Source organism: Natrix helvetica (assembly GCF_964273705.1).
Source record: "Natrix helvetica genome assembly, chromosome: 6".
In the NCBI taxonomy this organism is placed as follows: Eukaryota; Metazoa; Chordata; class Lepidosauria; order Squamata; family Natricidae; genus Natrix; species Natrix helvetica.
The window spans coordinates 16,706,186-16,731,225 of NC_138553.1; the positions used below are offsets into that span (position 1 = coordinate 16,706,186).

General features: G+C 41.2%; 1 protein-coding gene across 2 annotated transcripts in view; it reads right to left on the minus strand.

Moving 5' to 3' along the window:
* TMTC1 (transmembrane O-mannosyltransferase targeting cadherins 1) overlaps positions 1–25,040 on the minus strand; it is a 186,416-nt gene that overhangs the window by 86,013 nt on the left and 75,363 nt on the right. For both annotated transcript variants that reach the window (XM_081958734.1, XM_081958733.1), the window contains exons 8-9: positions 18,523–18,712; positions 1,971–2,092 (exon numbers count right to left, since the gene is read on the minus strand). In XM_081958734.1, the coding sequence (XP_081814860.1) occupies positions 1,971–2,092; positions 18,523–18,712 (312 nt within the window). The remainder of the gene's footprint in view (positions 1–1,970; positions 2,093–18,522; positions 18,713–25,040) is intronic.

The window sequence follows — 25,040 nt, forward strand, 5'->3', positions numbered from 1 at the left end:
ACGCTGCCAAGTTGCCAAGATAGCTACACTTCTGTCACTCAATAAAACTGTTACACAACATGAAACATGAGAAAAGTAATTCTTATTGTACATTATGAAGGAGGAGTGCAGGCTTTCATTAGTAGATCAAACAACCAAAGCTTAATAAGCTCTGGGCAAGAAAATATGAAAGAGAGTCAGTCCTGCCTTCTTTAGGATTACATGTCTAGGATTTTATTAACTTGGCAGGGTGGTGTTGTTGTTTTTTTTGGTGGGAGACAAAGAGTCCTAGATCTATCAATTCCTTCTTAGTAGACTCTGTGTGTATGTGGGTCTTTGTGCACTCACACATTTTCTATATAAACAAACCCTGAAAAAAACCAATAATTGCTTTGAAGAATATCAAAAGCCACTTCTTTGTGTCTATTCTTTCTTTTCTATTTTTCTCAACTTTTTGTTCTTTTCTTGCTTTCTCTTTTTTCTTTCTTATTTTAAATTGGTTCGTTTGGTTTTTATCTTCTCTTTTAAATGCACACACATTACACATACACTGAGCCAATAATTACAACCCAAGGCAACATATTTGATTTTTACTGAACTCTTTTCGGAGAAGGTTGGTTTATAGAAAATAATTGTCCAACCAGAAAGGTTTGCCTAGATCAGGTTTCTACAAACTGAAAAATCAGGTGAGCCATTTAAGAATTAGTGTCCATGAAACACATATTTCAGTGAAGTGCTAGAGAATGTGGTCAACTCAAGCTCAAGCTATAGATTATTCTAACCCTTGGTGAGCCAAGATTATTTTTTTAAAAAAGAAGAAGCAATATATGTCTATGGAGATTCTCGGTCATCCAGGTGACAAAGGTGCTTTTTTTCAAGAGGCAACAGGACTTTCTTGTTTTTCTTTGAAGGCATTTCACTTCTCATCCAAGAAGCTTCTTCAGCTCTGACTGGATAGTGTGGAATGGAAGGACAGAAGGTAGGGATACAACATCATCTTATCTCCAGTCTATGACACAGTTCTTTTAACAGTTCCAAGAAGGCTGCACACACATTTGCACCACTCTGGTGACCCTGATGACACAGCTCACCGGTGTCAAACTCGCTGGGTCACAGTGCCGTCACATGACGCAGCGTGACAGTTTTTCCCTTCGCAGAGCTGGGGTGGGCGTGGCCTACGCACGATGCATACGGCCTGCAGGCTGCCATTTTAATACTCCTGGCATAGATAAACTTCCAGGTGGCCTTAATGGCTCGCTAAAAGAATGTAAATGACCAGCTGACTGCAAGGACTATAAATCCTTCTATTCCCCACCATCCAATCAGAGCTGAAGAAGCTTCTTGGATGAGAAGCGAAACGCCTTCCAAAAAAACCCAGAAAAAACCCCCAAGAAAATCCAGCTGCCCCTTGAAAAAAAAGCACCTTTGGGACAAGACGCAATATATGAACAGCTTTATATGAAACCACCACGTAAAGCTAAAGAAATTATTACAGAAGCCTGCCACAATCCCTCTGAATATTTTTATCTATCTTGGCTGCAGAGGTCGGGAGGTTGCAGAACAAAATATCTCAAATTGGGAAAAGTTTTACTACCCTGTTTCCCTGAAAATAAGACCTCCCCGGATAATAAGCCCAATCGGGCTTTTGAGTGCATGTGCTAAAATAAGCCCTCCCCTGAAAATAAGCCCTCCCCCAAAAAATATTGCAACACAGCAGCAGCCATGAGGTGACCATGCTCACTGCCTCCTGCACCTCAAAAATAATAAGACCTCCCCAAAAATAAGGCCAAGTGCTAATTTTGGGGGTCAAAAGAAAATAAGACCCTGTCTTATTTTCAGGGAAACATGGTATTTACCTGCTTTTTAAAAAAAACACATCTTGGAACATTTCAGAAGTGGTAGCTTGTAGAGAACCAATGTAATAAAGACCATGATTTCAAAACTCACGCTTGAGTATTGCACCATAGAAGAATTAAATGTAGGAATATTACCTAGGCATATACAGGATGCGTTCTGCCACAACAAATCCCACCCTGAAGAAGAGGTTGCTAGCAGGTATGAAGGGGAAAATCAGGAACAACAGGCCAACTAGAACTTCTCTGTGTTCCAGTTTCTGTAACAAAATAATAATTAAAGATACACATGTGAAAAAGAATGCCGAAATCATATTAACAAATCCTTGTTTATTATGTATAAAAATGTAAGTCTTCTTGGGCCGGATGAGAGGAGATGTGATATACATAATAAATAATTCTTAATTAATTACAATAATAACCAAAGAAATGTTAACGGATAATGTTTAATGATATTTATATGTGTTGGCATTGGTAAAAGCAATTGTATAAAAGCTTTAAATGGTGAATTGGGGGAGGGGAAAGGGGGGGGAAATGCTTAGATATTTTATTAATTGATTTTTTCTTTTAGAATATGTTATAAGTTGTAATGTTACAGGAGGTTTGTTGAGATTGCCAATGAATGCCAGTGGGTGGTTGTGTTTTTGAATGCAAATGATATCAGATAAAAGCACGTTTAAATAATTTTAGCTAAATGAGAATGGTGGTGTATTGACAGTAAAATACATGAAGATTTTGATGTAAAATGTGCTATTCAATGGGAAGGAAATATATGTAATAATTATGATAGAAACGCATGAAAACTGTTTGTAACCAATCGACACGCTTTCGACAGGATGTAATGAAGGATGATTCTTTTTTTGTGTTTTGGTTTATTTAAAACAATTAAAAAATTTTTTAAAAAAGAATGCCGAAATCAGGCAAGGCAAGATCAGAGATCCAGTTCTGAGATTACAGTAGTCGCGAGTTATTCATACGCAAAAATCTGAACAAACCCCTAGATTCAGACAAAGATTGTCTGAATCTAGGGGTGGCTCAATTTTTGCATCAGCCCAAATACAGGCAGTCCTTGACTTATGACCAGTACTGAGATCAGAATTTCCATTGCTAAGCAAAGCCAATGGTAATTGTTAAATAACTCCCTCCCAATCTTTTTTTTTAAAGGTTGTTACACAATGTTAGTAAATATTGTTGGGGTTAAATCTAGCCTCCCTTATTGTCTTTGTCAGAAGCCAGCTGAGAAGGTCTCAAATGGCAATCAAATTCTCCTCTGGACATGGCAACTGAGGTAAATACATGCAGATTGCCAAGTGGCCACATTTTCATCACCTGAATGTAAGGATGCTTCAACAGTCGCAAGTGTGAAAACTGGTCATAAGTCACTTATTTCAGTGCTGTTGTAATTTCGAACGGCTACGAAATAAATGGTTGCAAATCAAGGGCTACCTTATGCCTTAGATATATAGAAATTTGTTTCTTGTAATTGTTTAAAAATAACAATTTAAATGGAAACTAATCAAGGTGAGACGCAATCTGGAATTGAGGAGAAACTTCCTAACAGTGAGAACAATTAAGGAGTGAAACAGCTTGCCTTCAGATATTGTGGGTGCTTCATCACTGGAGGTTTTTAAGAAGACACTGGACAACCATTTGTCTGAAATGATATAGGAACTCCTGCCTGAGCAGGGGGCTGGACTAGAAGACCTCCAAGGTCCCTTCCAGCTCAATTCGGATTCTGAAATATAGTTTTATTTGGTTTGTTTTATGTAGTGTTGTATTTAGTATTCAGTAATCAGCACTCAGATCAGCATAGATTAACTCAAAGGTTAACTTCATACCAGCTATTAAGTAAGCAATACCCGGCCAAAGAGCCATCAGTAAACAGCCCAACCAAATAATCTCTAACATCACCCGCACAGACAGGCAAGACACCAGAATATAAACTGACAGCAAACAGCACTCCTTAAGAGCACTGATGATGTTACTTAGTTAGGTAATGAAACATTTGCAAGAAAACAAGCAAGGTCAAACAGCACCAAGGACCCCTCATTTCAACCCTGAGCTACAAATAGTCTCCCTTATTGGCTGTATTTGGTTTTTAAAACAGGAATTCTGAGATTTGAAGCACACAAGTAGACAGATTAACTACATACTTTTTGTTTTGTGTTTACAAGCATTGCTGCACTTGGTGAAGGACAAAGCTAATTTTGGATGGAACTAGATATCCGTCTTCCTACTCTTTTTAATGTTTGACACGTAAATCTGCATCACATCATCCAATTGCAATTTTTAATAAGTATCTCGCTCTTACTTTGAGTTTAGATCCCAAACTCTGTGCAGGGTAATAGACTGAACCTGGAATATCTCCAGAGAGACAATAGGGACTTTTCTCTAATCACTCTAAAACTGTTTCTCAACCTTGTCTATTTTAAGATGTATAGATTTCAAACCCCATAATTCCCCAAGCAGTATTTTCAATTCTGGGAATTAAAGTCCACACATCTTACAGTAGCCGACATTGAGAAAAGCTGTTCTAAGTGAATGGCCTCTTTTTACTATATGTCATCAGATGCCACTTAAAGGAACTGAGAAATTCAGCATGTCCAAATATCTAGGGAAAAGCAGGAAGGATGGGAGTGGAAAGACAGGTAGCAGTATCATTTACAAGATACATTTCAATTATATTCTTTCGTGATTCTCAAATCTATGAAATTGCCGCAATTGTATTTTATCAAATGGTGTTGTATTTTATCCAATCATGTTATTTTTTCTTATCAATACACTCTGAGTTGTGGGGATAAATTGCCGCAGTCAGAAGAATAAATTAAGTTTGGTTTGCATATACTGAATTTTACACTTCTCTGATATTACATCCACAGAACTTCAGAAAAACCATATGTAAACAATAACAACAGTTTTCTCCTAAAATTACCCTCCTGTTCATAAAACAAAAGATATTGTGAAAAATGCAATTCAATTTCCACTGCAGAGAACAGAACTAGAATATTTAGTTGCTGGCTTAAAGATCAATGATCATTGCTAAATTTGCCACTACCTGCCTTAACAGCAATCCAACATTCTTTTCAGCCACAGCGGTCCTTGGGATTGATAAAGCCTACTGTACTTGATTATTAGTTCAGGAATTTCTTACGATCAATCCTCTTCTTGAACATTTAGGTCTTCTCAAGAGAACTCCCAACACATATTTGATGCCCAATAAAGATGTGATAAGCATCACTAAGCAGGTTGAAAACGAAACTGCAATGTTATTTTTATGAGCATTTTTCAGCCTACAGTGCATTTTATAGTCCTCAAACTCCCAAGATAAATTGTTCCACATTTCATCATTGGTATAAAGTACTAACACTCACAGATCTACTGAATATATACATAAAAAAGCTTAACTGCAACACAAATCTCCAATCTAACTAACAGATATTAGACTAAGGAGTTGAAAGATATCTTAGAAGAAAGCAACAACAAACAATTTTTCTGTTGTGATCAAAAATTGTTCGTGTAGTCCAGGGGTGTCCAAACTTGGCAACTTTAAGACTTGTGGACTTCAACTCCCAGAATTCCCCAGCCAGCAGAATTCTCCCAGAGAATTCTGGGAATTGAAGTCCACAAGTCTTAAACTTGCCAAGTTTGGACACCCCTGGTGTAGTCGCCAATCAACACAGCAGATGGTTTTAAGTAACCAGCCAGGCTGATCTTGAAAAGCCTAAGCAGAATCAGTCCAGGAGACCACTAGGGTTAAATTTTTAGACTTGGAAATAATAATAATATTTTTTTAAACCCAGAGAAAGGGAGTGGAAAAATTCTTCTTTCTCGTATTTTGTTTGAATTTGCACTGACTATCTGTTAAGGACTACTGCACTAAGCAAAGCACTTTCAATCCTAACTTTTAATGTAATTATTAGATTAGGAACTGAGTTTGACAAGGGAATTTATATGTTTTATACCAGGGCATCTGAACCCCAGCCACAGTATCCCAGTAACCGATTCACGCAAACAAGCGAAGCCCCGTCCACAGGATGCAGGCATCATGCAAAACCATGCCCCCTCCGGTCCTTGGAAACAACTCTCTCCATAGAACCAATCCCTGATGCCCAAAAGGTTGGGGGCCACTGTTTTATATGACTCTACTGACTTTTCCCATCTATCCCCATTCCCCTGAAAACGCCCCGAAAAAAGCCTGAAAATGGCCTGAAAAACAGCATGAAAACAGCCCACAAAACGGCCTGAAAATGGCTCAAAAATACCCAAAAAACAGACATGCACATGCGAGCCAGATGGTTTTCAGGTTTCTGGCACTCTGGCGCACACACATGCTTGCATGTGCATTCCGGTTTGGGCACTTGGTGCGAAAAGGTTTCGCCATCACTGCCCTATACCATTCCAGACATATGGCTGTCCAGTCTCCTCTTAAAAGAGACCTGTGATAGAGCACCAGTGGTGGGATACGACTGGTACGCCCTGGTATGGGTGTACCGGTGCCTGCTGGGAGCACCAGTTACTGTTCTGGTACGGTGCTCCAGAGGGCCCGCCTGCCCTCCTTACCGTATTTGAGCCGATCGGGGCTTTCGCGCAAATGCATGGAGCATACAGCACCTGCGCGACGCTCCACCGAGCAGCTGGAGCTGTTGCAGAGCCGTTGCAGGTGGTAAGTACACATGCGTGTCCTGCACGCATGCATGTGGTGGACACGCGACCCCATTGCACCATACCAGTTCCACCGGGATCCGGAACCCACCACTGTAGAGCACCCACAACTTTTGAAGGCAAGGTGTTTCACTGGTGGATTATTCTCACTGTCAGGAAATTTCTCCTTAGTTCTAGGTTGCTGCTCTGCTTGGTTAGTTTCTATCCATTGTTTCTTGTCTTTGGAGAATAAGTTGACCCCCTCTTCTTTGTGGCAGCCTTACTACAAGGCAGATACTTCTATCTATTCAGTGTCAAAACAGCAGTAAATTGTCAACAGTTAGGAAAATATTCTATTATGATATCTCATCAGCTTCACATCAAGATATACGTTGCATCAATTCATCCGAGCCTTAAATTCATTCTTGGATTGTCGAGTCTCTTTTTTTGTTTTTTAGCAGCAGTACAAAGAATTGCTTTGATGTTATAAACTTTAATCCTTACAGGTTTTAATTATTCTTGACAATCTTGCTGAACAAAATGTGAATGATGACATAATAGCCTTATTGAGATAACACACTGAAGAGACAGTCTTTTTTCCTAACCATTTTATTTTATTTATTTATTTTTAATTTGAACCTACATAAGAAGATAAAGGAAAATGATGGAATGGAAGTTGTACATAAGCAGGAATATGAAATAATGCTGATTAAAGGCAGAAAGCATAATGGAGGGGAAAACTGTTTGAATCTAATCTTGTGGGTTTGTTACTCCATCTAAAGACACACAATAGTAAAGACTTGCATCTTCTCCAGTTGCAATAAACAATGGCAAAAGATTATCTAAGCATTTCCTGTTCTCTTTTAAGGCAATTAAACAGATCAAACACATAGTTTAAACAGCAATATCCTTTTCACCAACAAGAGAGTTTTGATTTACTATATTTCCCTTCCTTAGGAAATACTAATGCAATAGCAGCATTACACAAAACCCTAAACACCAACCTTAGCAGCAAATCAAACACACTTAAGGAAGGGACTTTGAATAAGCATTCAAAATGGATCTTTTATGAAAATGATTTCATATGAAAAATGAAATAATTTCCACACAAAATGAAAAAAAAAGTGCAACCTACTTCTGGACGGAAGCTACACAAATGCAGCCAGCTCATTTGATGCATCGGGAATGTGGTTCAAACAGTTGGAACGCTAAGCAGGAGGTTAGCAAACTCATGTTTGAGACCCGAGAGCTGCCGTGGGGCAGGGATGAGCTCTCATCCTTCTCTCCAGCTCCTGCCGGAGACATGAAAGGAGCCCCCAACTGGACATCCCCAGGGCAAAGGTGCAGTCATCGGATAATCCTTTCAACTTGGATGCACCTCGGTGCTTCTGACTTGAGTGCTAAATTTGATGCCTCCAGATAAGAACAATTTGACTGGAGTGGAGGCCAGAGGTGGCATTCAGCCAGTTCTGACAGGCTCTGGAGAACCGGTAGCGGAAATTTTGAGTAGTTCAGAGAACCGACAAGTACCACCTCTAGCTGCTCCTGCCCTTGATCTATTTGCTGCCTCCGGAGTCCCAGCTGTTTGGCTGGGTCTTCTTTTGTTGCCCTACACAGAACTGGAAAGCAGGTTGGTGGGGTGGGGAGGGAATGAGGATTTTGCAGTATCCTTCCCTGCCACGCCCATCAAGCCACACCCACCATGCCATGCCCAACAAGCCACACCCACAGAACCGGCAGTAAAAAAAATTGAATCCCACCACTGGTGGAGGTCCCAGACCATGGTTTGTGCAACTGCGCAACCCACAAACTTTGTGGAGCTTAAGCTCCAATTCACTAACTCTGCATTACATCTGCAGAAGAGTTGACCCAAGTATAATAATTAATCAATGAGGGTCTACAGAAGATATTTTCCCTCTTTCTTCTGCCAGTATATCCCCATTTTTGCCAAATAAGAACAACTCCTTGCACATAGTTCAGGATTTCTAATTAAATCATAGCCCATGATTTAATTCTCACTCTCCCTTTGTTTTGAGAGTTCTTAGAAGAGTTACATGAAGCAGAATTTTTCATCAGTTAAAACTAATGAGGGCTTGCAATCTAATTGTATGAAGGAGGGCCATGAAAAAAGACTTTTGTCTTTCATGTAACGGCATGTAGGGTTGATGTTTTGGAGAGAGGATGAAGAGCAACAGTCTAATAAACAAAATTTACTGCAAAGGAGAGTAAAGCAAGGGAGGGAAGAGACTTTCAAGATGATCTATCCCAGACGGACAGAATCAAGATCAAGTGTTAGCACGACAGTTAGAACAATTCATCAATGGAACGAGTTGCCTGCAGAAATTGTGGGTGCTCCCAACACTGGAGGTTTTTAAGAAGAGACAATTTTGCATACAATTGTTCAATATTGAGCCCGTCGCCTTAAATGAAACTGACCTCTGTTATGCTAAGGCACTAAAATATTTTCTAAGCAAGTATTCTCCAAGTAAGCCAGGTATGCAATTTTCAAAATACATAGCCAAGGGGTGTCAAACTCAGGTTGTCATGGTGGCTTCACGTGACATATTGGGGACTTTTTTTCCCTTCGCTGAACCAGGCGTGGGTGTGGCTTCACGTGACATATTGGGGACTTTTTTTCCCTTTGCTGAACCGGGCATGGGCGTGGCCAGCATGTGACATATTGGGGACTTTTTTTCCCTTCGCTGAACCGGGCATGGGCGTGGCTTCACGTGACATATTGAGGACTTTTTTTTCCCTTCGTTGAACCAGGCGTGGGTGTGGCTTCACGTGACATATTGGGGACTTTTTTTCCCTTCGCTGAACCGGGCATGGGCGTGGCCAGCATGTGACATATTGGGGACTTTTTTTCCCTTCGCTGAACCGGGCGTGGGCGTGGCTTCACGTGACATATTGAGGACTTTTTTTCCCTTCATTGAACCGGGCGTGGGCGTGGCTTCACATGACATATTGGGGACTTTTTTTCCCTTCGCTGAACCGGGCATGGGCGTGGCCAGCATGTGACATATTGGGGACTTTTTTTCCCTTCGCTGAACCGGGCATGGGCGTGGCCAGCATGTGGCGAATCGGGCCCGGGAGTTTGACACCCCTGACATAGCCAGAACAGTCTTTGACTGAGAAACATGAGAGCTACTGTCTCAACATATCTGCAACATTCCAAATTGGAAAAAGCTGAAATAATGATTGGCTGAATCTCATGAGTTGCAAGGCTGAAAGGGGAGAAAAAGGGACTTACGACCATTTTTCACACTTACAACCATTGTAGCAGCCCCATGATCCTGTGATCAAAATTCAGATGCTTGGCAACTGGTTCATAGTTATGATCATTGACGTGTCCCAAGGTCCTATAATCCCCTTTTGCAACCTTTTGACAAGCAAAATCAATGGGGAAGCCAGATTCACTTAACTGATCAACTGCAGTGACGCACTTAACATATGTTGCAAGAAAGGTCGTAAAATGGGGCAAAACTCATTTAACAAATGTCTCATTTAACAACAGAAATGTTGGGCTCAATTGGGGTCGCAAGTCGAGGACTACCTATAAAGGTAGTCCTCAACCTATGAACACAATTGAGCCCGAAATGTCTGTTCCTAAGCAAGTCAGTCGTTAAGTGAATGGCATCCCTTTTTACAACCTTTTTGCCATGTTTATTAAGCAAAGTGCTACAGTTGTTAAGTGAATTGTGTGGTCGTTAAGCGAATCTGGCTTCCCCCCTTTGACTTTGCTTGTCAGAAGTAAGCTGGGAAGGTCACAAATGGTGATCACATCTCCCCAGGACACTGCAGCTGTCATAAGTACATGTGCCTTAATTCGGATCACGTGGCCATGGGGATGCTGCATTGGCCATAAGTGTGAGAACCGGTCATAAGTCTTTTTTCAATGTCATTGTAACTTTGAATGGTCACTGAATAAGGACTACCTGTACATCATCTGAACTTAGGTCGCAATTGATACTCATTTCTTGGAAGCTTGTTTCCGAAGGCACAAGATAAGAGGTTTGCACTAGAATCTGTCAACTTAATGGTTAAGTAGCAGGTATGGAATTAATTAACAATTATTATGCAAAATATTCTAATTATTTTACATATTAGCCTTAACTTGTTAATCTAATTTAACAGTGTTTGAAAATCAAAGCAGGGAATTTTTTTTTAAAAAAAAACTTGTTCTTGTTCTCTTTGCTTCTAATGAGTTGGTAAGAAGTTATGTACAGTATTCTCAAGAATTGTGACCCATCTAAAAGAAGGAATGGAACTTCGGAGAATAGCTCAATTAGGATGCCTACGCTGGCTGCGAGGAAATGAACGGTATGTTTCCCTCATTATGAGAAAAGAAACTTCAAAAAGAACAAAGGCGATACAGAACAGAAGCATCATAATTTCCTGAAACAAGCAAAGCAATAATAGTGGAAAACTGTTCTTCCCTTCTAGGCTTCCTCTCTACTAGTTAAACGGTCCAAGTCTGTTTCAAGAACAGCATAAGAAAAACAAAAGGAGAGGCAGAAAATTAGAGGTGGAGAAGGGAGGGAGGGAAAGAGAGTGTTGTGCTGCAGAGCTGGCAGCAGATTTGGACAGTGAGGAGGTTGGGGAGGAACATGGGCCAGTCCTGGAGTCTGGGGAAGGCTCTGACGAGGCCTCTGCGCTGGAGGCAGAGATGGGGCCAGGGCCATCAGACAGTTATCAGCTGCCTTTGGAGTCAGACATCAGTGAGACAGACAAACAGCTGGAGCCTGTTCCCAATGTGCGCAAGTGCAGAGTTGCCAGTCAAAGGGAACAGCTAAGGAATGAGAATCAACTTGGGAGTAAGGCCACAGGTGGACGGTGAATGGCCCCTCCCATGGGGAATAAAAGAGGAGCGAAAGGGGAGGGGTGTTTGCAGGAGACAATTAGTTCATTCCTGCATTCTTGCAGTGTCTGAAAGGTATCGGCCTGGCAACTCTCCAAGTCTAATACAGGTCAGTAATTGTGGACTATCTTGAAAGACTGTGGGAGAGAAAAGACTTTGCTGGAAAGGAATTCACTGTAAATTAAATAAAAGGGGTTTATCATGCTGCTGGGGAAGTCTAGGTCAGAACAGAGAGAGAGAGAATAACTAATCTACATAAATGCAGAAATGTTCAGCCATGAAATGAAGCCACCCATCTTCATAATTCAAATGTCTTTTATTCAACACCGTGGACCCTTTCCAACAATGCAATTATCCAAATTACCAGTGAACAAGAAATGATTATCACATTCAAGCCTTTTGATAGGAAAGAAATAACAATAGCAATAGACTTATATACCGCTTCACAGTGCTTTACAGTCCTCTCTAAGCAGTTTACAGAGTTCAGCATATTGCCCCCAACAATCTGGGCCCAAAGGAATCAATCCAGTAGACATGTTCTATATGGGAGGTCCTTTCTGCTCTCAGAGCACAGTTTTCTTGCAGATGTTTCATTACCCAACTAGGTAGGATCATCAGTGCTTGTAGGGAGTGAGGTTTGCTCTCATTTTATATTCTAGTGGCTTGCCCTGTCAGTGTCAGTAGGAATGGGTTTGGTGATACGTTGGTGGTACTGTTAGCTTATTTGGTAGTTCCTGTATTGTTTACTTCTTGATTGTTGGTCTGATATTAATCTTGGTGTTAAACTATGCTCCTCCGAGGTTGATTGCTAATGCAAGGATGTTTTGCCCTTTCCCCCTTTTTGGCTTGTTGATTATATCTTTTGAATGCTATGTAGATATTATTTATGTCTATGTGCCCATTGATGGCTGATTTGTCAGAGTGCTAAGCTTTCAAGAATTCCCAAGCATTTGGGGGCTTGCTTGATCTAGGATGGTCACAAGTTTCCCAGCTGAAAGTATGATTAAGTCTGTCCACATGTTGTGAAACTAAGGAGTTTCCATTATGTCTTCTGACTGCTAGTTAGTTCATGGATGCCACCTGTCAGTCTTCTCCCTGTTTGTCATACAGAATGGCTGCTGTAGTCCTTACACTGTATGTTGTAAATTACTTCTGTTTTTTCTTCCTAACTACCAGAGATTAAGAACATTTATTTTTAAATGTACTTTATGCCATTGTTTTCTGGCCCTTCTCTCTTCAAAATGGCAAGAAATCTACCAATTATCATGGACCACAGTCACACTTGAATCTGGGGATCTCTAAAAAAAATCACGCTTTCAGATTAGAGGCGGCCTGCTGTTGCGCATTTCTGAGTTCAACCATGGTTTGCTTTAGACGTGGCGCATTGAATAAGTTGCCGTTCATAAGACATAATAATCTAAAACCAATCGAATCGCATTATGATTTAGAATGCTGCGTGACAACAGCCTTTCAATGGCTTGATGGCAATCATACCTTCACCCTCAAAAAATGTTCCGTGTTCCCAACCAGTTCAGACAACTAAACAAAACACATGGACTTTCTCATTCTCTCAAATGGGAGCTGATTCTGGAGAGCTAATCGGAAAGCATCTAGGGCGGTGATAGCGAATCTATGGCACGCATGCCGGAAGTGCACACAGAGCCATTTTTCCAGGCACGCAAGCCATTGCTCTTCCGGTTCTGGCACACCTGGTTTTCACGTGCATGGGAACTCTGGAAACTGGAAAAGCAGCTGCCTGGTGTGCATGTGCACCACCCAGCTGCTCTTTGTGCGCGCATGCATGTCAGAAACCGGAAAAACTGGCACTAGAAACCAGAAGATCATCTTCCTGGCATGTGCATGCATGCCGAGCAGCTGTTCTTCCAGTATACAATACACGGACACACACACACACACACACTCCAGTTTAGGCACTCGGTGCCAAAAAGGTTCGGTAACACTGATCTAGGGCAAGTCAACAATGGCCAACTCTCCATGGCCAAGTCACTGAGGAACAATTCAACGCTGCATTCATTCCTTCATTCAGTTACTTTTATTATTATTGGTGACCACGTTCTCATCGAAATTATAGTAACTTTTCTATCTCTGGATTGACCTTCTTTATATTGCTATTATTGGCCATAGTTCCATTGAAATTAACTTAACTTTTGCATTTGTTGAATTGTTGTTGGTGACGTAGAAAAGCAGACGCAGACAGGAGTAAGGTTGTGCTGGGAAGGCCCCCCGATGGAAGGCACCCTGAAGGGCACCCACCCAGAACATTGTTTGGGGCTCCCTTTTATTGTCAAACTTCTCAGAATAGCAAAAAGCTCATTGGACAGAAAATACACTTGGCAACTATTGATTGGTTTACAGATGCATGCTTTCCTCATGGACACCTCATGGACACTTCATGATCACTTCATGATATAGATACCTGACTCTCTACTTAGTTAATATTTTGCTGCATGGAATGTGATGTCTTTCCATTGTGCCTTTCTTGTAAGCAAAAGAGATTAGGAGCCAAAGGATTAAGAGAGGAAGGAATGTGGATTTTGACTGATTTAATCAAAGTGGTTTGCCAACTACTGATTAATCAATTAACCCTACAAATTGTCCTGCTACGGATTCTCCTGCAGCGAGTTGCCCGTGGTGAGTTGTCCCATTCTGAATCAGAAAAATGCAACTGGCATAAGTAGGAAGAGAAGATTTATCCCCTTCTCTCCCTCGTTGTAAAAGGATTCCATACCTAAGTTTTCTTGTGAGAAAAGCCCTGCCTGGCACCAATGGAATGAGAAATACAGGAAGACTGATGCCTTGAATCAGTCCCATCTGATTTAAGAGAAATTCATACAACTGCACTGACAAGTTAAGAGCAGGGACCGAACGGCTCCGTGCAGAGTTATGCATCTGGTTCAGCAATTACCCAGCTGTAATCATCCACGCTGAATACTCTCTGGAATAACTTTCTGTACATTTTCAATTTGTCAGTTTAATTGTATGAATGGTTCCATTCGTTATTCCCGAGTCCTACTCCTGCTTTTCCTTTACTCACTTTAATACATGACAAAACCACTTCACACAAATGAAAATTCGGCAGCGACACCACAGCTACCCAGATGATTTTTCTGTAATGGGAATCATAGAAGCAGGCTGTTCCATGCAATGCTTCGGCCCATCTAATGCTCAACGAAACATCTACTCTGAATGTAAATTCTTAAGAAAAGAGAAAGAACCAGTGCATTCTTGAGACACGAGAAATAATGGTAGAGTTATTTCTGTAGAGCAGTGTTTCTCAACCTCTGCAGCTTTAAGAAGTATGGGCTTCGACTCCCAGAACTCCCTAGCCAGCATGCATTGGTTGAGGAATTCTGGGAGTTGAAGTCCACGCGTCTTAAAGTCGCAAAGACTGAGAAATACTGCTATAAAGAGAGTTTGTTCCAGCAACTGGATTCTAATTCATGCATCTTATTGGTTATTCCTAGGGCATGTCAAAATTTTCAACTTTCAATTTCAAAAACACTAGGGATGCTCAAAAGTTGTGACAAGTCTTAGGGATTGTAAATATATTTTGGTTACTTTAATATAATATAGATGTGCTTGGTAAGTAACTACATAAATACCATAACTCTTCAACATTTTGTTTGTTTCATCAGACATAGCCAATCTAAGACCCCCAACTTCATACCATGAATGTTCTCTCAATTCATAAACATGATATGCCCCCAAGCATTATGGGATTCATTTATCCCAGATGGAGTGTTGTGCCACCTTTGCAGAGCTGAAGTATGTGTGAAAACAACCTCTCATGTGTACAGCTTAGGAAATATTTAATTGTTGCACAAACTCTTAAAATTGGTTCTTTGTAGCACTAAATCTGGATGTTCTTTAAAATATAAGGATAGTTTGCATGATTAATTTCACCTAACTGGAGTAGAGCTATAGCAGAACAGTGCCTAACCATGAATTCTTTACAGGTATGAAATTACTCTGACTAAACTGGGATGCTCACTAGGGGAAGCAATTATGTGGGGAAAAGTTAGCAATAAAAGGAAACCAGGCTGTCAAAGAATACCATGGCTGGACACCATCAAAGCTGACACCAGCCAATGCATAGAAAAACCCAAAGCAGCAGTGCAAGACTGGAAGATGTGGAAAGACTTGGCCCATAGTATCACCAAGAGTCAGACACGACTGAATGGATAATATCATCAAACTGAGATGCATCTTTGCACCAAGGGATAATGGGATTGTCTTGATTTTGGTATAGTGCCAGGGGTTGGCTGCTAGGGGTTCGCAGGGGTTCGGGAAAACCTCTAGCTAAGATTCTGTTTAGTTCGGAGAACCCCCAAATCCCACTCCTGGCTGGCCCCACCCCACCCACCCCTCCCAGGAGTCCCCACGGGGTCCATTTTGGATGCAGGTAAGTGCAAGGCGCACGCAGAAGCTCAGGGAGGGTGAAAAACAGGCCAACCAGAAGTTCGGGAAGGGCGGAAATGGGCCCGTTTTTGCCCTCCCAGAGGCTCAATGAAAGCCTCCGGAGGCCAGGGAGGACAACCCCCCGCCATAGTGCAAGAGGCCAACTAGGCCATGCCCACCATGGCCACACCCACCCAGCAACTGGGCAGAGAACCTCTTGCTAACATTTTTGAAGCCCGCCCTTGGTATAACTCTATGCGTGAATCCAGCTGCTATGCTTGTAAAACAGCATTTCTAACTTAATGCATTGCGAGAACCAGTTAACTGTGATTTACGCTTCAATCTGTATGTGTAATTGCAGTCGCTGACTTGTCAGTCAAACCATATCTTTTTGTCTCCAACTTGGAAAAATGGCAAAATACGATTCAGAAAGCCTATTGTGCTTAATTAGAGCTTCCGTTGTGTTTGAACAATGGTTGATCAAAATTCAAACGTACAGTTCAAATAAAGCATTATATTATACTTCTAACTACACCTCCTACTCTATAGGCCTTGCGGAGATGCAGGCACAGTAGCAGGTTAAATTTGATTGAATTCTTATTTTTAATGGAGAAGGGGAAGTTTGAATCTGTAAATCTGTCATAGAACGAATGACACTAATTCAGTGAAATACAGTTTTGTAAAAAGACATACTGTATATAGATTTGCCCCCTTTAAAAAAAAGCAAAATGTTATTGTTCCTTATTTGATTTATATGGGCACCTCTCCAACTGGCGCTTAAGGCAACATAGCAGTTTATGGAGCAAAATATAAAATACTTTAGAAACACAACCCACTCTCCCACACAGAAGATAGCAAAAGCCACCTGAGCATTTTGCTTTATGTCTAAGAACAAGCAACTCCTTTGTCTTTATAATAAAGTCTCATAATATTTTGAACTGCTATTTGTGTTACTTTGTGTAATCCAAGTCTCTAGAGCATTATAAAGTACTCATGATTGAATTTACACACAGCTCATCTTCCAAGTTTCATTGCCAACACTAGATTCCGAGTGTGTTTGCACTCAGTGTGTAGGCTAAATTGTCAGCTGTTTTCTAAATAACATTCTTTTTCTAACAATGGAAAACATTCAGTGAGTACTTGCTTTGTAATTTCTAAGCAAGTAAGTTTAAGGTTACAAGGAAAAGGGTTAAGATTGAAGAGTTTAAAGATATTTTAGGGAAAAAACCCATCAGAATAGATGAAACTACCATATTTTTCAGAGTATAAGACGCACCAAGAATTTGAAGAGGCACATTTTTAAAAAACGTTTTTGTACTCTGCAGACCTCCAAAAAACAGCCATTTTTTTTGCGAAAATGGACCCTTTTTGACAAAAAAAGGGCATCCATAGCCTTTAGGAGGCTTGTAGAGTGCTCCTGGGGCGGGGGGGGGGGGCAAAAACGACTAAAAAATGAGCCGTTTGTTGTTAAAAAAAAAAGGGCATGCATAGCCTTTAGGAGGCTTATAGAGTGCTCCTGGAGACTGGAGGGACAAAAACAAGCAAAAAATGGCCCATTTTTCACTCATTTTTGCCCTCCCCAGCTCCCAGGAGCACTCTGGAAGCCTCCTAAAGGCTATGCATGGCCATTTTTGCAAAGGGGGCAGGGTTTCGGGAGGCCAAAAATGCTGTATTCCGTGTATAAGATGCACCCAGATTTTCACCCTCTTTTTTGAGGAGAAAAAGGTGCATCTTATACTCCGAAAAATATGGTAAGAAAGTCCAAGTCTTCCATTATGATAAGTTAAAAAGCCTTGGGCACATCCTAATACACTACGCTTACTTCTTTTTTTAACCCACTCATTCCTCTCTTTTTATACTCCTGTCAAATTTGGTTATGGAGGGATCCTAAGGAAGAGCAAAATGATTTTTTTTGCCAGTTTTCTATTAAAATTGCAGTGGTTTAAGTAATCAAGAAGGATCCTAGGCACAACCATAAATAAAAATGGTCTTGTCAAGCAAAATTCTAACATATTCTCCCTGATACCCAACAGCTAGAAGTCCAGGAAAAATTGAAATTGATTTTGCAGAAATATCACATCCACGGGGTCCTATTTTATGGATGTATTAAAAACTGATGCAATCAACTTCTATCAAAGCTATTCCAACAAATGTATTTCAAAGAAGAAAGGTATTATTCAGTTCCTTTGAGTATGTGAGTGGATTAATACTGATGTTAGTTATCTGGGTTGCTAGTTTGTTTATTTCTATTGCTGAATTTCTATGTATTGGTTGTGTTTACACTATTTTTACATAGTAGGCCACCCAGCATCAGGATGGAGTTGGGTTCTGCCAAAGTTCACTTAAATGGATAAATAAACATGCACTATCATTTTCACCCTAGCAAATCTCCATGACTCCAAGTCACATCACCATAATTCAGCTGCCAAATTTTGGAGGAGGAATTAACATAAAATTAAATGTGTTTGCATTCAAATTCCTATTCCTATCCTTAAATTAAACAAACAAACAAAAAAGAACTGGTTGGTTATTCCTTCCCACTAATTTATTGAGATTTCTTGAATAATCTACAATTATTTAGGCAAACCAATAAGTTATAAATCATGGCTTATAAAATGTAGTGTTTATACTCATACAGTATGCTAAGGCAGTGTGAACCAGCATGGTCTGTCTAAGGGTCTGTCTAACCAACATCTTCCACAGAAAGAACATAATACATGTGTTTGGAATACAAAGGTAAACTTTAAGTGTGGAGAAAAACTTATTTACCTTAAACGCCATGAAACAATGTAGACAAAGGAGAAGCATTACGAAGGCCAGGATGAGGGTAGCAAAATTCCTCAGATCCCAGATTGATTCCACCAGAGGAATACTCCCAACCTGCCAGTCGTAGCACAGCGTAATCGGGGCCAGTAGAAGCCAGGCGTTGAAGGCCAGGAGGTAGGAATAAGTAAGAAACCTGCAAAAAGAAACACAAAATTAAAACTATCTGCATGTTTCTTCAGCGGAAGAAACAGCCAGTTCAATAGGACTATGTAATGTTTCAGATTCAACCCCCAAAAGCTGATTCCAAGTATGCACTGCCTGTTCTGGAAATGGGGAGGGGACGACGACACACAAATGCTTTAAAATGTTGCAGAGGTACTCTGCAGGTAATCCTCAACTACAATTGGGCCAGAACTTCTATCAATAGGCAAAGCAGTTATTAAGTGAGCCACACGAGACTTCATGATCGCTTTGCTGCAGTCGTTAAGCAAATCACACAGTCATTAAGTGAATCCAGCTCTCCACCACCAATTATCTTTGCTTGTCAATGGAAAAGTCGCAAACGACAATCCTATGATCCCGGGATGCTGTAATCATCATAAATACATTCTGGTTACCAAGAACCCAAATAGCAATTGAATGACTGTTGGGACACTGAAATGATTAGTGTATTTTTCGGACTATAAGACGCACCGGTGTATAAGACGCACCAAGATTTCGTAGAGGTAAGTAAGAAAAAAAGTTTTTGCCTTCCTCCAGCCCCCAGGAGAACTCTGCAGGCTTCAGCAGGGCTGAGGAAGGGCGAAAATGCCCCCGTTTTTGCAAAAAACAGGCAGAAAATGGGCTGTTATTCACAAACACAGGGGCATTTTTGCCTTCCCCAGGCCCTGCTGAAGCCTGCAGAGTGCAAAAATCGGATGCGGGGGTGGGGCTTCAGGAGGCCAAAAATGGCTGTATATGGTGTATGATGCACCAACATTTCCACGCTCTTTTACTCTTATACTCTGAAAAATACGGTAATTTCTAGGACCAGTCATAAGCCATTGTTTTCAGCGATGTCTTAACTTTGAATGGTTGCTAAATGAATGGTCACAAATTGAGGACTAACTGTATATTTAGGATCCTGCATGTTCCGAAGCATTTTTAGGAGAGTGAATCCAAAGACTGTGTGGCCCTAATGTTCAAGTTCTCAGCACATACTGGCTGAGTTCATGTTAATCGTGGATTCCTGAATCAGTCCCAACGGCTGTGTTCACAAATTCCGCTAAGTCAAGCACGTCACAGCTTAGCATACTGTGTAGATCTACATCATGTTGAACTTGGAGAAAATACAGAGCATGCACACCAGCGGTGGGTTCTGGATTCTGTTCCAACTGGTACAGTTGGAACGGCCCCACGTGTCACCTACATGCATGCGCGCACTATGCACGCAGCACACACATGAGTTTTAGCATCAAATGACGCTTCCTCAAGCCTCCGCGATGCTCCAGCTGCTCAGCGGAGCGTCGCGCAGGCGCTGTATGCGCCGTGCGCGTGCACAGAAGTGTCAAAAGCTGAAAGCACAGGTAAGGAGTGCGGGCGGGCAGGTGTGCCAGCCGGAGCATTGTACCGGAATGGTACCCGGTGCCCTGGGCAGGATCCGGTATGCCTGTACTGGGGCGTACCACCTGCAACCCACCACTGATCCACACATAAAGAAAGTGTGAAAAAGTATTACTCATATATTATCTTTCCCTAAGTTTAAAACTTAAGGAATACAGAGGTCTTCAAATATTTAACTTTTATAAAAATATTAGCTGGCAGTGGGCGGTTGGAGTAGATGACGTATAACAGGGAGGGTGAACCTTTTCGGCACTGAGTGCCCAAACCGGAAAATGTGTGCATGAGCGCACCCCGGAGTGCCGGAAACCAAAAGACCAGCTGGCTAGTGCACATGCCAGCTGATCCTTTGGTTTCGGCCCCCAAAACGGCCATAAACAGCCAAAAACCAGGCATGCGCGCACCTGCCAGCTGGGCCTTGGGTTTCCGGCATGCGCATGCACACCAGCCAGCTGGTCTTCGTGGGTGCCGGAGCACTGGAAACCTGAAGACTAGCTGGCCGGTGTGCTCATGCCTGTTTTTTGGCTGTTTATGGCAATTTTGGGGGCCGAAAACCAGAAGAGCAGCTGGCGATTGCCTGCGTGCCCACAGAGAGGGCTCTTGCATGCCACCTTTGGCATGCACGCCATAGGTTCTCCATCACGGACCTATAAGATCCCTTCCAAGTTTGTTAATCTGTCAATCTGAGGGTAAGAATCACCACAGGGGAGATCTCAGAGAAATAATAAACAATAGATACCACAATTACAATACAATACAAAGCAATTTTAAGCAATAAAAACTGTATATTTACACAGGGAACCTCTTGTCCCATTCAGGAAGGACAGACAGTAGTGAGAGTGCCCAATTCATCATAATACGTGTGTATCTTGAGTTATTTAGCAACCCAGGCCTTCCTTGGGTTTCCTCTTCCCATTGAGCATTGGAAATGGTGCCAGAACACATAAACATTGGATTGTTTTTCTTGTGGACTAGCTAGGCTACTTATGTTTTCTATTAAAAAACCAATTTTATATGGTCTGGTAATACAGTACGTGAAAACTGAAGAGGAAGCGAAGATTACAATGTTAAACCCCAGCAAGATATGAGAATCCTTACAGGAACGAAGAAACCAGAGAAAGTGATTAAAACCTTTAAATATAGTTGAGACAACACAATGCACTACATTGTGTGAAGCCAGCAACTGTATAGATTCTGCAAACCTTCTTATATATTTGTCATATAAACATAAAAATGTGATACCCAGAATATCTCCTCTTCCCATTGTTTGTGAAAAGGGATATTAGATTTGTTCAATACTTTAGACATCTTCTCGGAAACTATACTTAACCAAAACATGAAAAATATGGATATCATCTCAATGGCTTTTCATTGTTTTGTTGGGTTTTGGGACCTCTTAAATTCTTCTCATACCATCTGTCAACTTCTGTTGACTGACTTATTTCCCAGATTCCAAAACATTCATCACACACGCTGCTGATAAATGTCTGGTTCACATCTCAGCTCATCACAACAGGAAATCTCTTGGTTACATTACTTTTTGCCAAATAATGAAAGTTCTCGTTAAATTTGAACAGTTTAGAATTGATTTGCCAAACATCACAGTAGGAACCAAAGAAAGCTCCTAGTGATTCACTGCAAGCCAGTTGGAAAACTCATGGATTCCATTTGTGAACTACCTTCCCATTTTAATTGCGGTGGATCAAAATCTAAGACTGCCTACAACAAAGGGGTATTAAACTTAGAGCCAGAAAAATCAAGATCCTAAGAATTATTTCATGAGGCTTTCATTAGTGGCTCTTCCATTGCTTTATAAAACACATTGAAGACTTAAAAGCATATCTCCACAGCTAACGCATTTAGTATCACTGATATAAACAACCTAGGGGGAAAAAAACACAATAAACCGAGGTCTACTAAGGATACAGGGCTATAATTGGATATGAAAAATAGCAAACACATCTATGAATATGAATATCAAATCTGTATACTCCCATCTGCCTCTGGCAAGAAACACAAGAAACTAATTGCTATAGAGAGAATAATATAGAAGAAAGATTTAAGCTATTATTTTCCTAGGATGAGCTACAGATAGTTGAGAAATTTCACTGTTGGATTACATATTCCAGAGATGCTTTTTTTTTTTTTTTTGCTCTTTTCTATTTGTAAAAAGGTAAAGGTTTCTGACTGACTGATGTGTCTGACTCTAGGGCACGATGCTCATCTCCATTTTTTGATTGAGGGAGCCAGCATTGTCCAAAGACACTTCCATGGTCACGTGGCAACCACATCTATACAGCAAAAGTGTATGGAATGCTGTTACATTCCCACAGAAGTGGTACCTATTAATCTATTTACATTTGCAAGTGTAGGAAGTTAGCAGTTAGCACCCACCCCTCTCCTAGAAGAACGAAATATTCTAGTAAATATTAAAAAGGCAGAATATTATGTTTCCCTGGATGAGAAAAGGAGAAACATGTTTTTAAAATACATAGCAACTTCCTGCAGCTCCCTGCCCATCCCACTTCAGCTCCAGGGTGATGGGATTAAGACATGGCCTCAGGACATGATAGAATTAGTCCTCTACCCATCTCACCACATGGTTCCTGGGAAGATTACATCACCCAGCAAGGCGCAACCAAGCCTGGGACACAGACAGCCTACAAGGTTAGCTAAGACCCCCGCCCACCTGGCAGCCAATGGGATACATTTCCTGTACAGGAACAGGAAGCTGCAAGGTGGGGCCCAAGAGGATGTAAATCTCTCTCTCTCTCTTACCCATGTGCTTTTTCTTTGCCCAGGGCCAAAAAAAAGCCATTTGGTCCTGTCCAGCATTAAACCATCTCTCCAAGCAGTCACCGTGTTTCCAGTGTCTTTCTTCCCACTTGGAACTGAACCCACATAGACATTTCTTCCAACACATGTTTTCGAACTGCTAGGCAGACAGTAAGCTGGGGCAGGAACGGGACCTCACCCCATTGTGCAGAGCTTGGGTCTCGAACTGGGCTGTCTTTATTGGTTTGGAAAACATTACCCCAATACTTCTAAAATATATATTTTGGAGGTATATCTATTCAACAATGCGGAATGCATTTATGTATTTAAATGGGTGGTTTTTTTAAACTGCTGAGTAATGCAGAATCAGATGATAAAGAGCCTTTGAACAAATACCCTGAAACCTGTACTGTACAAAAAAACCTGTACAAAAAACCTGTACAACCTGTACAAAAAAATAATGTACTGATAAAGATTACAGGTAGTCCTTGGCTTATGATCATTCTTTTAGCGACCAGTCATACAGCTGCACCGAAAAGGTGACTCGTCATCAGTTCTTGCACTTACAACCATCGCAACATCCCATCCTCACATGATTAAATTTTTGGCTCTCAGCCACGGACAAGCAATTGCCATTTGCAACCTTCCTATCTGGCTTTTGACAAGCAAAGTCAATGGGGGAAGCTGGATTCACTTAACAGCCATATTGTTCACTTAACAACTGGTGTGATTTGCTTAACAACTTGTAGCAAAAGAAAAAAAGGTCATAAAATCAGGTGTGAGTCGCTTAACAGTTGTTTTGCTCAGCAATGGAAATTATGATCCCAAGTGCAAATAGAAATACATACGATTTCCACGGCAAGCAGAAATGCTTAAATTGATTGTCCTATTTAAAAAGGAGAATATATTTATGTTTTTTTAATTTGGATATCACTTCTGGATTTTGTGCAATGAAAAAAAATGAAATGTTGACTTTCGTTATGACAATTAGATAGAAATGGCTAGCTTTGTACTAATGTGTAAAAGTAAAAAGTTGAGGCTGTATTGTTATCTTGTACTGTGCTAAAAGGAGTCAGAAGTCAATGCCTTTTTCTTTCTTCCCTCATATTTTCTTTCCCCCTTTTTTTCTTCCTTTAATTTCCTATTTTTATGTTTCTTTGCATTTTATACATTGATAAAACAATCGAAGTCTAAGATTAAAAAAAGAAAAAAGAGGCTTCCTATCAACTCCTACCGGTATGTACTTGTCAGTGGTGGGCTGTTGGGGGTTCGCTGGGGTTCGAGAGAACCTCTAGCTAAGATTCTGTGCAGTTTGGAGAACCCCCCAAATCCCACTGGCTGGCCCCTCCCCTCCCCTCCCACCCTTCCCAGGAGTCCGCACGCGGCCCTCTTGGATGCAGGTAAGTGCAGGGCACATGCAGAGACTCTGGGAAGGTAAAAACTAGGCCTAACAGAAGTCCAGAGGGCCTCCAGAGCATGGGAATGCCGTTTTTGAACTCCCGGAAGCTCGAGGAAAGCAAAAACTCCCCCCACCCCACCCCGGCCGTGGTGCAGGAGGTCGACTAGGCCACGCCCACCATGGCCACGCCCACCCAGCAACCAGGCAGAGAACCCCTTGCTAAAATTTTTGAAGCCCACCCTTGCTTGTGCTGCCCTCCTACAAAGATTGGCACAGCTCTGACACATGCCACCTGTGTGTCTATATGCAGATTATCAGAACAAGGGTACAATAATTCACCAGTTCCGATATATCCACATCTACATACACGTACAGGAGAAGCTATGATGATTAATTTTCGAAAATGATTTATCTGACCAAGGCAAGTATGCCAGCAATACCAAAGGAAGAGAAAGCTGGGTTATCTAACAGCAATGCCTCGACATAAACCAATTCAGCTAAGATAGAAAGCTCATAAATAACAGACCCTGGTTACAATTGCAGCCACGGTGCTTTACAACCTTATTATAAAGTGCTTTATCGGCTACAGTTGATTTAGAGCCTATGCAAAAGATGAGAACACTCCTGAGAAAAAAGCTCTTGGTGTTAAGTGGCAAAGAAAAAAAATTTATTATTCTGACTGAAAGCCATTGCAGCAGTCTTCCTGTGTTTAGGTAGAATGAACATTCTGTTGGTTATCTAAGAAACG